Source organism: Haliotis rufescens, unplaced genomic scaffold, assembly GCF_023055435.1.
Source record: "Haliotis rufescens isolate VD_foot unplaced genomic scaffold, xgHalRufe1.0.p SCAF_1, whole genome shotgun sequence".
NCBI lineage: Eukaryota > Metazoa > Mollusca > Gastropoda > Lepetellida > Haliotidae > Haliotis > Haliotis rufescens.
In genome coordinates, this window is record NW_025963779.1 from 37,978,239 (window position 1) to 37,995,110 (window position 16,872).

Consider the following 16,872-nt stretch of genomic DNA (forward strand, 5'->3'; position numbering starts at 1 on the left):
CGAGAAACCACTGTTTATTGATGACGTGTGTCTACAATAAAGAAAATTAATATCAACGTGCGTGTGTGCCACCGGAAAAAGTCGTCTTCAAAGCAAAGAAGAAACACGCATTTATCAAGCGAGATGTATCTTTAAGTGCTCAAACATGGGTGAAATTGTGTACGTACATTGAATATGATAAAGGTAACCGTATTGATAGAATATGTGATATTATTAGCAAACGAAATCAAAGTAACAGACAAATGTCTTTCACTTGGTTTACTGGAGGAACTGGTTGAGAAAGCTTCTAGTTATTTCTGACAGGCCATGATCAGGCAAAACAACTGGACATTGTAGATCGCCTCTGTGCAGAGAAAAACTGATAGGGATTTGCCTTCTCATTAGTTAGTGTCAATCTCAGTCAATCAATACGCCAGCTATTGTGACCAAACAAGGATACTCGAGACAGCCTTATGTTACTCTTAGCCTTAAGTATCTATTCTTAGTGCCTAATGCAAAATAAGTGGCGCAACAACATTTCCGATGCTACACTACTGTTCAAAGCAAAAGTTCCCTCTATAGTGGTTGGAGGGTAAAGACGTTTGTTTTTATTATCATATATCAAAGAGGAAACGCATTGCTTAGGCCTGCTGAAGAGAAAAAAAACAACCCACATTTTCAGATCCTTAAAAAAATGAAGTGTCAGGTCATCTTTGGTGTCAAATACATAAAGTATTAATTTGGAACTGTTAAACACATCAAAACACACAATTGAAATCGATTAATGGTAACATTTAATTAATTATGCATAAATCGAGGTTGGAGTCGTACAGATACAGAGGATAGGGGTACAGGTCCACACCACCTGGACAAGGTTCAGCTCCTGATATGTTTTATTAAGTATGTGATGACGATCCAATGATAGTCATGTATCAAGATGCCACTCTATATCGAGGAAATAATTTATTCTTAATCTCTGAATTTGGTACGGAATGCTTGGTGAGCTTGTTCTTTGAACTTGTTTTTCTCATCTTCATTAATGTCACTTGTGTTACGAGAATTTTATTGAATCCCTTGCTTGAAAAAAATTAAAGAGCTATTCCTGCCACTCCAGAGACTCCCGCCACTACTTCCATACCAGGTACGATAGGCACAGTGATTATAGTTGACAATAAACCATCACCAGCAACACCAAACCCATGCTAGTTACTAAAAGTGCAGTCTCAACTCCATCAAGAGCATTCACAGCTCTATGATACTTTTTATACAACTCAATTCATGACTCTCGCTCCTTCTCCAGTTTCTTTTTAATTTCACATATTAGTTGTAATCGAAATCCATCAACAGTATCCAACTTTTCAAACACTTCATCGAGCGCAGTATATAAATCAATAATGTATATTATATTATAAAAAGAGTCTTAAAATGGCCCAATGACACTGTCTTGAGACTATACATCAACCTCATTAGATGTATATTATAAGGCATTCATATCCTAGTGAGTGAAATAATCCAAGTGTCAAACTGGACCCCCCCCCCCCCCCCCCCCAAGGCTTATAAAGATAACTCTTGATGATATTATAAAAATGCTACAATGTTGTCTCTCATGTCTTTTGCCCCAGTTAAGGCCTCGACCCGGTAATACCTTAAGGACATCTTCTGATGCATCCACAAGCAAAACTTCAATATAAAGTGTAGAGTCTCAAATTCAGTTTCCAAATATAAGCTAACATTTTTTAAAACAGTGCGTATCATTAACATATGGCCTGGTTTCTCAAGTAGTTGAGCAATGAAAACACTTGTACGTTCTGATGGACTATAAGCCCCAAGTATAATTTAGAAGCCGGTCGATTTATTATCATCAGGATGGGTAACATTGTACTTGGTGTTATTACTTGGGTTTCTAACCTCAAAATCATTGAAATCTCCTAGATTAGGTGCTGCACCAGTAGGAGTAAATATAACTTCTTTCCGCTTGTATACACCATTTTGCAAGTGTAAAACATCTAACTTGTCTTGAATACCAGGTTAATCAAATCCTTCTGTGACTCCAAGATCAGATTCCTCCATTGATGTTGATAGTTTTTTAGAAGATAAGGTTATAGACGATGCACTAGATAACCGGTTCTATTTTCCACTCGACTTTGAATTACAAGCGAGTCACATGCGTTTCTACCAAGCATAACTAACTAGGTGATAGTTTAGAATATGAACCCACTTTTAATGACAAAGTAATCAGAGCCACTTGTGGCAAAGAAGATTGCTATTCCATTGACAATATCTCAATGGAGTATGATATGATAACAGATCCCGAATTAGTGAGACATATTCGCAACCAGTATACTGGAAGTTTAGCCATTTTGTATGACAAACGTAATACGCTGTGGAACATCAACCTGAATGGACCAGCTAGATCCTTGAAGGGTATTTTAATCTTGTCCCAAGATCCTGTAACGCCAGATTACAGAGATACCGAGGAATTCTACAACCCCCAAATTACTAAAGTGACTATCGAGGGTGCGCCTAATCGGTTATAGAGTCAAGGCATGCAAGCATATCAACAGTGGGATGAAGTTAAAAAAATATCTTCTATAATACGTAGTCCGGAAGTAAACGAGGTCGCAAAAGATCTGGCTCTTGTAGATGTCTCACTGGGTGAATCATGCGCTATGGCTTGACGTGCAAACAACAGATGTGGGTGTCACTATACAGATAACGAAGAAGTCTGAAATGGCTGGCAAATTAAACTTATATTTGATTATGTTTGTCATTATGTGAGTATGTGATAATTGATGCTCAAAATTAATATACAAAACTGAAGATTCGTCCAATCAATTAATAATATTTTACCAAAAGAACCTCACTGCCCTATCATATGTGGTCAAACGGATTGTGGTAAAACAGCTTTTATTCTCGATATTATTCTAGGCCATTATTACATTTTTTTCGAGCATATTATTATTCTATGCCCAAACGTGAAAGTTACTAAAACATATCGATCAAGACAATGGGTAATGGAGGATCCTGCAGTGAACAAAGTTGATCCATGTGAACGTTTACAAGACTGTTAATGAGCGTGCCATGACAAATTCATGGAAGAACCAACCCTTTTTATTATAGACGACTTCAGTGCGAGTAAAGAACTTACAAAAAAAGAAAGATATGCCTTCTTATTTAGCATTCTTGGGTCGAAATATTGAACAAAGTTCTTGGGTACTTACTCAAAAATACCATTCAGTCCTGAAGATCTCAGAGAGCAGATACGATGGAATGCCCTGTTTCATTTGAGATTCATTTGAGGAATGTCTACGTGAAAATGATGTTATTCCTATCAAGAGAGAGCGAGATCAAGTTCAAAAGCTGTAACCAGAAACCAAGCACTCTAAGCTCATATTAACAACTGAACAACCAGCTGCTCATACAATTGCTTAACAACTGCTTAGCAAAATAAAGCAAATGCATAGCAAATTGACAACCAGTTGCTTATACAATAATGTGGTGGAAAAAAATCATTCTTTTACAACAGTTTATTATTTCTGGTTGTATTGGATATTTCATATTTTTTATTTAGAATTAAATATAAGCTAGTGTATATTAGAACAGATGGAATGTGTTCAACTTCTTGAACAACTGCTCCAAGATGTACCCATCCAAGATGAGTCCACCACTATTGCAAATAAATCTATACAACAACATAGAGAAAGACTAGCGGCTGTAGAAACTGGTGGAAAATGCGCCCAGTACTTAGGGGCAAATTATTCTACGTTATGAACTTGCAAGGTGGTGTAGGCGCATCTATACCATCAAAGTTGAGTCCCATCATTTGGTGGATTTGCTTGATGGCCTATCTGCATGTTTGTTTGCTGGTAATATAGCAGATCTAAATGCCCATCTTAAACAGTTATCATCATTATTTTTAACGTTAATTTTGCAATGTTTTTTCTGATTATTTGGGGGTAAATCTATATTAGATCCACCTTTCAAAGGCATTTAAGTTGCTAGATCTAAATATAAAGTATCAATTCTATCCTACAACCCAAACTGAACCTCTATTAGTCCATCGCCCTAAAGTTTCTTGTATCTGTTGAAATGATATATCTCATGACAAACCTATAGAACTCGATTCAGTTATTACTTCTTGGTTGTTCCTGAAATAACGAACAGTATGTTCAACACTGTCACCCGTGTTATCTTTACTTAATGACATTTTAACTGTTAGCTGATATTTTATGCTTTTCAAATTAACTCCTTATGAATCTTGCTCGAAATGATGGGTTTAACGTCATTAACATCCATATTGGAATTAATAGTCATCTTCCTACCTCTTAGATATTTACCAACAGCATGATCTGTGGCAACAAATCGTAACTCGACCGGTTCATCATTTTTAATAACTTGTTTGCTGTTGTCATTCAGTAAATTAATCAATTCAACTTTTCTCATTTGAGAATAACTTCTCAGCCCACGACTTCTTGCCTAAGCTTTGAGTTTTCTGACAGTCGAGTGTTTGTTGTAATTCAGACAAAGTAAAGTAAAATTTCCTGGAATCTCTACAAAATGTAGAGAGAATTACCAGTGAAAATGTATCACATAAGAAATCCATGTGTATGACAAAGGATGATTGGCGGGCCAAAATGAAGCAAAGGAGCTTTTATGTTTGTAATAAACCCCTGTATGGGGATTCTGTGAGAGATCATTGTCACATAACAGGTAAATACTGAGAAGTCGCAAATGTACGAGTTACGAGTGTAACTTAAAACTTAAATGAATACCAAAACAATACCAATTCCCGTTGTATTTCATAATGTTAGAGGTTATGATTCTCATCTCATCATGCAAACTATCTCAAAGACTGATGGTGGTTTAACGTGTAATCCTAATAATATGGAAAGAAAAATATCATTCTCTTTGACCTAAAATAAACATTACACAGACAAGAATGGGAAAGCGAGAACAAAACAAAGTAATGGACTAAGATTCATAGAAAGTGTACAGTTTATGTTATCTTCTCGGGACAGTTTAGCTAAAGCAAACAATCCTGATGACATTGCTATAGCATACCAATATACTGATCAGTTAACTTTACATTTGCTGCTGAGACAGGGTATGTGTCCTTACCAATATATGGATGATAGGTCTAGATTTGACAAAACTTAATTACCACCAATGTAATCATTCTTTAGTAACTTAACAAAATCCAAAATAATTGATGCTATTAATAAACATGATAAAATAGGCTGTAAGAATTTAGGTGATTATCATGATCACTTCTTAAAAACTGATGTACTATAACTCGCTGATATGGTTGAGATATTTAGAAGGACCTGTTCAAATCAATATGGCTTGGATGCAGCGTGGTACTATTCCAGTCGCGGACTCTCATGTTATGCATTGTTGAAAAAGACCAGTGTAGAACTAAAACTACTTACTGATTATGATATGCACTTGCTTATTTAGAAAGGATAAAGTGGTGGTATATCAGTGACAGCGAAAATATATTCTAAGGCCAATAATAAATTAGTAGAAGGATATGATTTGAGCAAACCTTCTACACACACATTATATCTCGCCAACAACTTGTATGGATGGTCTATGAGTCTGTCTTTACCAACAGGTGGCTTTGAGTGGGTAGACAATGTCGATGTGAATAATATTCCCAAAATATGCTGATAAGGGTACATTCTAGAAGTTAACTTAGTATACCCTACAAATTTACATGAACACCATAACCGTTATCCGCTAGCTCCTGAAAGATTAAACAGACACAGACTTCATAAGTTTGATCAAAGCCTTTGGATGGAACTTTATATAAGCCTGAACACAGATTTAAGAAAGATGGCTACGAGCAATTTCGAAAAGATTCTATATATGCTCATGAATAGGTCAGTATTTGGTCAAACTATGGAGAATCTAAGAAAGTGTGTTGATGTTAAATTGGACAGATCTAAAGAGGAAGAAAGAGTTAGAAAACTAATATCTAGTCCAGCTTTTAACAGAAGTAAAATATTTGATAATATCTTAGTGGCATTGAATATGAGGAAGAGTAATATATAAAATTCAACAGACAAGTATATGTTGGTATAAGCATTCTTGACTGATACAGATTCTTTGTTAATGGAAATACAAACTGATGATGTGTATAAAGTTATGTATAAATAGATATGTATGATACAAGTGATTACCCAAAAGATAATCCATTGCACAGCACAGTAAATAAACAGGTATTAGGTGAGATGAAGGATGGGTATATTTGAACTCCTATTGCTGGGTATAACAATTACAAGCCAACAAAGAAGAACTTGAAAAAGCTATAAAAACATTCACGCTCCAAGATAAAATTATCAAGTGGCGAGAATTACCACAAGGCGTATCTCTTATATTGGATGTCTAACCATCCAAATACGGGTTATCAATTGTTTCTTTCCAATTGTGAAGAAGAGTTTACAGTCTGGTCTCCTAGTAAAATGAACGAAGAACTGAACAAGCAGAAATGTTGAATATAAATATATCTGAAATAATGGTATGTGTATGAGTAAAAATAATGGAGAATATTTTCATTACAATTTGGTTTAAAGATTTCCTCGATACATGGTGGCATCTTGATACATGACAATCATCACATAATTTATAAAAGCCATGTAAGCAGTTTCAGGGCCTATATCTGGTCAAAGTGGTGTGCTCCAGTACCCCCATAATCTATACTACTGTTGGCAATTTCACTTTATGCATCTTATCGTCTCAATGAAACCTCTCCATCTGGACAATTTAATCTTGCGCGCCAGGGAACCTTGACACCACGACATTACAATGGCTGAAATTACTGCAAAACAATACCTCCAACAGAGATGAACGCTATTTCATTTCTTACTGATTAGACTTACGAGTGATACTTTGAGCTATCATTTGAGTTCAGAACTGAGGTATAGATCATTGGGCTTATAAAGTATTCATCTACAGCAGGCTACCATTGACACCACATCAAGCACAACAAAGACGTAGTCTATATTAACTTCAGTATATTGTGCAAGGTATATTGATTTAACGTGAGTTGTGACGTGAGCGAAATAAGGAATCAAACAGCAAATTCGAGTAGCTGTGTCCCACAGACCATGTCGTGACGTTTTACTGTCTTTTTGAAGAAACACAGGGACATTAAAATGCAGGTGTTGAGCAGGAGCTGTTTTAAATAATGTAAGGTGGTGATGGTTAAAAATAGCCACGTCGTAGTATAATCTGTACCACGAATAACATCCTCTTACTTTGAAGAATACAGAGGAACGTAATATTAATTGGCGGAAATGGGTTACTGGTCAGACACCTCAGAACATATAGGGGTCGCGATAACCCTGAAGGGCACTGAAGTGCAAAACCAAAGTGTAGCCTTTTATAACGACAATCTAGATATCAACAAAGGGCTTTAGAGTTGGTTCATCATACTAATCGGTTGCATTGGGCACCAAGGTTATCAGCTTGGGAGAATGGGGTGTCGGATTAATGAGTTTTTTAGGCACAAATAAACCTGCTAGGTTTTTTTAACATTGAATGATTTTAACTCGGGTTCGTCACCTAAAATGTATTTTTGGCACAAGGCTTATCAACGAGGGAGGTAAGACTATCGGATTCACCACCTGAGGGGTCTGAGGCACCAGGTTTATCAACGAAAGGTTTTATACAATCGGATTTGTAACCGACGCCATCTACAACTAGTCACTGAATATCTCCCACGTTAACTACCTGATTGATGACTTTGGGCAAAAATTAATATAGTTTACGAATAGGAGCAGCAAATTGAATATATATATTGAAATCCTTTTCGTAATGGTGTGTTATAAAACAAAAAACAAAGTGAAATTATACATCCTTTTATCAATATTATGCATGCAAGTCGTTACCTCCCGAAGTACAATACATACGCCAAGACCCAGTTCCAAAACCAATAATCATACACGAACGAAGCTTTGATCAAACTAGCATAACTGCATATATTTACACAAAATTACCAGTTAACTTCACTTACGGTTGTCAGATGGAAGCTTACTACGTGCCAAAACCCTACAGCTACCCTGTACAATATCAACAAATATCCACCCTTTGATGTGGGCGACCGAGGCTTTGAGAAAGTAAACATTGTCACGCATATTGATTTTCCCGTTATGAGAACCCGATTGATATAATATATCTTTTTAGATGACACCTAATGTGGATTTCAGGTTACACGAGCAATTTTGAGTAGTAACGTTTTCGTTTTTCTGATCTTTGTTTCTTTTTAATCATACATAATAATTGAAAAGTTGTCCTCACTCACACTGGGTCAGACTAAATATTGATCTCCATTACCTGTAATTGTAGGGTCCCCATAGAAAGGAAATCGGACGACATACAATGTGTTACCTAATTAATTGTGTTTCCTGGTACACGACCTTTGCTCATGCTAAGAAGCATTGGTTTGTCTGATCCAGGCTCGAGTATGTTTAGGTCGTCATATAGCGATGCAACTCCCAATTGAATTAACACTGGGTATCATACACTATCACCCAATAACAATGTTTTGACTCAAGATGTTTAATTTGAAGTAAAAAAGTTGTGACATGAGTGATGTAAAGTCCACTAGTTGTGATACCATTATAACTGTATAAACTAATTTACATATATTCCTCCCTAAGAATAGTCTTAAGATACAATATTTATTCCGCAACCGAAAGACATCGAGTAACTTAGCTATAGAAATAACATTAAGTAAAGGACATTAGGTGAATAAGTGGCTTGGTAATGGCATAGTTATGAGCTGTGTTAACAAAAGCTAAGTCCGTGTAAAGGAGATGATTAGAAAGCCCAAGAAGGTCAAAGATTTCTACCTACTGCAATAATCCCTACTTTAACATAGGAAAAAGGTCAGACTCTCCATTATAGTCCTTGCTAGACCGTGGCATACCGAGAGAACGACGTTAATCGTTAAATATTAAAGCTCTGTACGAAGGTTCGGTTTATAAATTACGATATGGTTAACGTTCAGATATACCTTTATTTTGTATAGCCAAACATTCTTCATTTTGCCTTTCCTACTATAGACATTTTCCACTAATTTCCGATGCGTGTTTTATGTTTTCACAGCACTTGTGGAAAAACACTATCAGTACTCTATAATCGAAGCAACTGACGTAATACAATACGCGCTGCTTACTTCGATCCATGAATTGAAGTCGATTAACATAGCTGAATGGCAATTGGGGACTGCAAGAATCCATATATCTAATACATTTATAGAATGGTCCAGAGGTTCTGAATGTCAGTTGTGTTTATATAGGAACTAACATATACCCCAATAGTCAGACAGCAATAAAAATGTGATAAAAATGACAAAGGTATTGGGCATCATATCATTTACAGAGCATTGAAAATATGCAGAACAACATCTACTTGTACAAATGCCAATAGCAATGTATTCTGAAACGTTGACACTACACAGTAACGTAGAGGTATAAGTATATGGCACTGGACTTGCCAACAATCGAAACTCGACTAGCAGTCTCTTAAAAATTATGTAAAAACACATTGTACGCAATATAACGAAACGGGTTTTGCAAAGATAATTCGCAAATATATTTTTGATAACAGAATCTTATTTTTCTATAGGCAATGATACATGAATGAGAACTTATCAATAAGAAATGTATTTTTTGTACATATTGCAATCAACTTTGAATAAAACTTAGATAAGAAGAGAGAATCGTAAATTGCAAAGAAGATTAGCTGTTCATTGATGTCTAGGCCCTTGGCATCATCAATGAAAGGTCATTTAGAACCTTTATTGTTTCTCACTTATGTTCATAACTAAAAATAGTGCATAAAGCAGCAATAATAGAGGCATAGAGAGAAGGCTGCCCGTGTTTCAAATGTCAAAAGTCTTCATAACTGGATACAGCGCAGTTACATATTCATAGTTAAGTTTTTAATACCCTAACATCAACCAACACAAAAATACCAGTGTGCATTCTAAACATGTAACTCCGATCCATACTATTGTTTAGTTAACGCTAAACATGAATCGATGTCACTTGGGGAATGATTCAACAATAAGTTTTGAGATGATAAACTACACTGGACCCTGTGATTAGGAGTAGCAAAATACTTCGTTGGAAAAAGAACTTGTAGTGGAATCGTTTGAAAAGCCTACAAACGCCTTGAGTGAAATAGTTTCGGGGACATGTACAAAATGTTTTAAGCATATAATTGTGTTTCGCATTATATGTTTTGATTATTGAAACAACCGTAGAGAGGACTGGATCTTGATAATTGAAAACCGGTTCCTCAGAAACAAAGCAGGTTATACGCTAGATCGTATAACCAATTTCAATTTGGCAGATTAACAGACAGGTCGGAACTGGAATTTATGGTGCGTAGAGATGAAGTGTCATGAATTGTGAGCATCACTGACTAGTTTGTTGAATACATTGGTATCTGCTTAATGTAATTAAATACTTTACAAGCTATCTACAAATTGAAATCATACATCAATATTTAACAATTCAGCATCAAATGTTCACCACAAAACATCACACAAAGCCCATACAGAGTTTACACGCTACACATAAAAGCGTTTTACCTGAATCAATTATCAGAATGTTTACTTTGAAATAAAATGTATACCGCTCGATAAGAACCTTTCCAATAATAGATGGTATAAAAGCAGACCTTTTCTGATCGATGATACTCCACCTACACACAGCTTTATTGAATACATATATTAATAATAGATAATTGTATCACATTCACGAATACAGGCCAGAGTTACAGTAGGGGCATGGTTACTGAAGCATGTAGGAAAAACGATATCAATATTTTCAATAATATATTACAGACGTGACCTATTATTGTCACATACAGATAATCTCCCCTAGCTACAGATATAGTTAATAAGAAGGGTGCAATAAGAAATTGACATATATCAGCGAGAAAAAGAACAGTGTTTAACACAAAAGAGCATGAATGTCCCCAGGTTGAGAAATATTTATTACATTTGATATATTCTAATGACGCCAGTCGTCATCGAAACAAATTTGATAAGCACATATTTTCCATATTGTGCAACGTCTCTATTTAATAAATAATCGATATGTTATGTAAATATCTGAAGAGAATATGAAAGTCACTAACTATGGATTCTGAAGTCTCTAAACATCGCACTCACACATAAATAAATGTCGTGGTTCTACATATATGTATTGGTATTGATACTAGCATATGCATCCATGGAGAATATGGTCTAGAATGATTTGGATCTGAGAGCTTTCATTTCGCTGAAGAATACGGACCACGTTTAGCGTTTTGTTGTATGTACATGGATAGAGACTGTCACCCGATTGTGTTTTGATATCAGAAAAATCAAAACGAGTCAATAAACGTTTTACTTTTGTATCCATGATCATTCTTCCAACGTAGTTTAGTTCATAAACAGCAATAACCAATTTATTGAATGTACAAAGTAAAGCTAACCAGCTTCAGTGGCAGTGAGATCAGTGATGGCATGTAACTGTGGCGTCGTGAAAATCAAATGACGTCACAATGGTTTGCAAAACATTATGATGCAATTCATTGCGGCGATATCTCCTTGGAGATATTCTTGGTCTTATCCAACTGATATCTCGTGTGGAAGCCAGTTTTGGATGATAAATGTCATTGTCATAACCATATATTTGAGCTCACTGTTGGCTAATTCACTAAAATCTCACTTTATGAATTACGAGCATGTTCGTGTGAATAGATTGTACCACGTATCATACGTAAGTATCACCACCTTCACATTTCGTATTCTTCCAGATTCATGACTGAAGCGACAAGGCTGCCATGTGATGGAAAGCAGGGACATTCCACATAGATATATATACTGGATAATCCTTTCGAAGCAGCATGTCTTAACATGTTAATGATGCCAGCTTGCTGAACAGGTTGCCTTCAGGTCAGTGGTAAAACCGAGCTGTTTGCACCACACTAACATCAATGCATAGAGAGGAAATATGTTTCAATGTCCAGAAGATATATTATTATTATTATCCTATACTTCAAATTCTGACCGTTGAGAACGAATTATGCTATTGCATCTTGAACGCAATATACTAAGTACAGTTCGAAACATTAAGGTTCCATAATGGTGTAGCGTTTCCTGGTCATACATAAGCTAACTTCAACGAAAACAACAACAGTCATAATTGGGTTGAATTGGCCCATTGTTTCACTGTCTGATTTGAAGAAAAACGAATAATTCTTAGTCATCACTCCTGTTATTACCATTCCAAAGCGAACACCATCCAAACCAACCAAGGTGATAGTAAACATCAACGCCAGAGAATAATCAGTCTTTTCTGTCGAAACAGAATCCACAGGGCGCAAAAGGCAGCACAGTTGTGAAAAGTATATGAATGGATCAATGAAAATCAGTGATGACACCAGGTGTTGGCGAAAATGCTAAGCAAATCCCATCATGACATAATGCCCCAGACCATGTCTTCAATGACATATGTGGTCAGAAATTTACAAAATATATGCATACACAGATTAATCAAATGAAGCCTACGCAGTATATTGCCATGAACACAACTGAAATACAGTCAGTTCTATTATTCTGATGAGGTGAAATGGACAAACGTAGACATTCATAAATTCAAATGAATTCTCACGGGTTGATAGTTCTGTCCTGAACGATAGCAAACTTATCGACTTACGTGGTACAAATCCCTTTGTAGAGTCGTCAGAGTGTTAATAATGCTTTGGGGTCTCAGTTATGGCTCGAAGACTAATCCCCGTAAGAAAGTATTGTGATTTTACAAAGGCATTGAAAGATTTATGAAACGCACATCACACTTGTGAGGAACAGTTTATCCTACGCAATGTAACGTATCAGAAGACAAAGTAAATCGCCTGAATTAAGGTTGTGATAATACAATGACGTTGAAAACACAGAGCGAAAAAAAATGACTTATACCACCTTGAATTGCTACCAAATATGAAAGGTGTTAATAAATTATTCATTTCGACTGTACTGGAACTAGAACGATGTTTAATAATAAATTATTCATTTCTACTGTACTGAAACTAGAACCGATGTTTTCTATTGAAACAGGTCCTTCCAGGCAACTTGGCATCATCCTACACTAGTTCACGCTTTGTTGTTTCACCAAACATGGTATGACAATGATCCGATCAATGCCCAATGATGTTTCAGTGATAATGGAGGAACACGTTCGTTCACACATCCTCCCCCGCATTGCCAATCGACATGAGAGCGTTTTCCATTCACATGCTGAATTGTGTGTCAGCACTGTATAACAGGCGTTTAAAGAACTACTTACTTAAATCTTCTGGTTCATGTACATAATCCTTTTCCTGTCGCCATGAATGAGTATAACATAGATAGGAGTATGAATGACCCTCAGGCATTACTGTTACTAATCACAAGTGTATCACTGCCAGGGCGTAAGTGAACCTAGTGCTACCGGTCGACATTACTTGAACGTTCAGCTCAGGGTTGAAATACTTTCACAACAATTACAGTGTTTAAATATCTATAAACCATTCTGTACAACCATAACACGTACATCTTAAACCGACAATATTCACATTAAAAGCAATTTAACAGAATCAGAACGGTGTTAACATTTAATCTGAAATGTGGACAAATCCTACCGCCAAAATGAATGGAAATAATAGCAAAATACCTAAAATCCTAAACCAATCACCATGTTCATGGACGGGATATGAATATATCTTTACTTGTGTTTTAACTGAAGACAGTTTGACAGAATATATCTTTCAATTATTGTGTAATTCTATTCAAATCGCCCGAGGGACACTGTGGACGATCGAAATAAGACGCACTGTTATGGTATACCGCCATATACACACGTGATTGTTGCACAGAAATCAATTATTAAGTTGTATGTCGACGGTAATAATGACGTCTTAAATAATCTAAGGATCGAATTCTTTAAATAGGATATGCGGAAACAGCCATCCTATTGTCTCCCAAATGGCCTTATTTTCTGCCGTATGTTTCCTGCTGGTAATAGTCAAACCCATTAACATTGCTCTACCCTATGAACCATATACTCAATGATAGAACACTGTTTGGGGAAAGGTCTTGCAGTGCATTGTCAAAAATAGTACAAAACAATAGGTTTGAACTAATGAAGGCACGCTAGAAATTTCTACAGAAGCACATGTGGCAAGAACGGCTGGGTGTCCCTTTTAGGCATGTGCACGAGTCTCAAACAAGGGCAATCGATAAAGCTTGCTCTATGTTGAGATGTTTCGATCAATGGTGGGTAGGCTTTAAATGATATGGTTGATGTGAATAAAACATTACAATCCGTCAAAGGTAGAGAACCAAATTACCTGAAGAATCGACAACCGTCAGGTCTCATAAATTGCCCAACACTGAACCGTGAAGAATAGAAGGTGGTGATTGTTCTTTTAGGTTCCAAGAGAAGGCGCAATTTCAGATAAATGGCAAACTATTACGTTGGAATATGTTGTTAAAAGTGCTACGTTGTGTTCCTAGTGAAAGCACTGCGTTAAGGCAGACTTTACCAAGACGAATATCAATGGAAGAAAAACAAAGACTACGTTTCAAGAGCGTGCTTAATACCTATTACGCCAGGGGACGTTGTAGTACTCTTATGGTATTGGAAAGATGACAAAGTCTGAAAGGCTAGCTCGATCTGCAGCTAATGTAATCTGTTAAAATAAATTGCCTCATAGGAAGCTGACATATCATGGCCTGATAGACATTTCATCTGTTTTCCAGACAAATTGTTAACTTAGTATTGGATGTGCTCCTCAGTCAAAAAGAAAAGCCTTGTGATGCTTATCAGAGCTTAAGGTGTTTGTGATCAATAGGCTGCCAATACCTAAAGCTTCTTAGGCATGCTGTACTCCTTCAAGCTTACCCACTGTCTTACTGTTGGGAAATTATATGGGTATGGGGACGAATGGGGATTCGTGTTGCAGAAACTAACACATTAAGTCATGTTTTACTCGATGCTTATTGATCCAACAAATAACACTGAGGCGGGCATTAGGGTCACGGTCTCTTCCCGTGAAGTGAGACAGCTTACAATATCCATTAACTTTCTCCTGGATGGAATTACGATCAAATATTGAATCAGATATTTCCCGCGCTTTGTGTCGCTAATCATATTTACGAAGGTTATATTTAGGAACAAGGCGCCATTCACAAAACATATTCTTTGATCAGTGAAACAGTCATCAAATTGACATAGCGCGAGTAATTGCTCTTGCAGATAAAACAAAAAAACAAGCGATGTGATCACAAAAATGTTATGAATGAGTTGCAATATGAAAAATGAAATTATGAAAAATAAGTATAGAAAATATTTCAAAGTATGTCACTCACCCATGAAAACGTCAGTATCTGCATAGTTTCCACATGAGCGCACTCGCTCTTTGAAGCGTTTGGCTAGAAAGGCCTGCAACATAAAAAGATAGAGCGATCATAGGCTTAGTCCTTAGATGCAGGTAGTTAGGCGTGAGACAAGCATCTGTGAAGGTGTCCACTATCTTGCCACAGTGTCGCAGTCAGATGCTATAGCCCCGGCAGGACACTCTGTTCCAAAGGCTGGTCGCCGCACGTAAGCTAAGCTAGAATACACGTACATCGCTTTATGCGAGAGTGATGGTGTGGGTGGTGAAACAACGTCGACTTGGCACAGATCGCACTCACTCGCTAGTTCTACACAGATCAGAGGGAGGGGTTCCCTGGGGCGAGTAAGGTATAGGCCATAAAGCTCACTTTTAGACGAATGTAACGGTATGGGTTGAGGGTGTTATTAAAATAGAAAGGATTCATCACTCTCACCAACCTGCTTTTCAAATAAAAGTCCATGAACTCAGCCAGGTATGAATAGAACCAAAATGAGCGCCAATCACAGAGACTAGAGCTGTTTTCTCGGCTATACTAAGAATTTCACATAGTTTAAGAATAGCGCACCCATTGGTAAGCATTGGGCATAACAAGCGTGCAATTTCATAACAGTTCATCATCGGAAAGGGGAAAATGCGGGTGAGTCCTAATGGATGCTTATCGCTGAATAATCTAAGGACGCGTTATTTTCCTTGTGAATCAGGTATGAGCATTAAATCAATATTCTTAGCGTAATAAGCAGTAGAAGACAAATTACTCATCCTAACGATCCCTACCAGTTGATGACTGGTAACTGGCTGAGCAGCGTGGAGAAAGGAAGGAAGTACAAAGGGTTTAGAGAGAAAGGGTTTCACTTGCCTGATAATCTCAGCACTTTATACACCTGCTATCGCCTCCTGAATTCAAGTTACCAATTTTTGGTAGATCTCTATACATTTTGCGCCTGGCCTCTACAAGTGCACTGCAGTGGACTGACCACCCATATATGCCGATAAATTGTGTTCCGATGCGAAGGTGTTGGTTGTAGGGTTATCCTAGTAACGGTTTGACAACACAAATGATTTGGAACTGCGTAAGATGTATCACGAAGTTATAATACGACGTCACAGGTCCACCGGTAACCACCCCCACCTCGCTAAAGAGCCGTTCGTCCTACTTGTCAATCACATATCACATTGATTGTAATATAGACCGTATTTATTAAGGGCGGGCTCAATAGTGTTTTCGCCCTTAGGTTCCTATTAACAGAGCGTGTTGCGGGCCGCCTTTACCCTGGCTCCCTCGTCAATAACAGAATTATATGTTAGTTATGCGCGCCGTATTGTGGGACAGACTCAAACGACGAGCTCCTATATCATTTATTATTGATGGATTTGCTGTGGATTAATTGATTCTGTTGGTGATAGCATTAAACAGAAACAACGTTAACAGATTAATTCTGTCAAGAGTGTTCCATA

At 36.9% G+C, this 16,872-nt stretch overlaps 1 protein-coding gene across 4 annotated transcripts in view; it reads right to left on the reverse strand.

Moving 5' to 3' along the window:
* LOC124135728 overlaps positions 1-16,639 on the reverse strand; it is a 40,619-nt gene extending 23,980 nt beyond the window's left edge. The window contains exons 1-2 of one of the 4 annotated variants that reach the window (XM_046501231.2): positions 16,274-16,639; positions 15,389-15,461 (exon numbers count right to left, since the gene is read on the reverse strand). In XM_046501231.2, coding sequence (XP_046357187.1) covers positions 15,389-15,412 — 24 coding nt within the window. In that variant the 5' untranslated portion in view covers positions 15,413-15,461; positions 16,274-16,639. Of the gene's footprint in view, positions 1-15,388; positions 15,708-15,850; positions 16,054-16,273 lie in introns of those variants that run through there. The other 3 variants (XM_046501234.2, XM_046501233.2, XM_046501230.1) reach the window with 3 other exon arrangements.
* Positions 16,640-16,872: the final 233 nt, after the last annotated feature.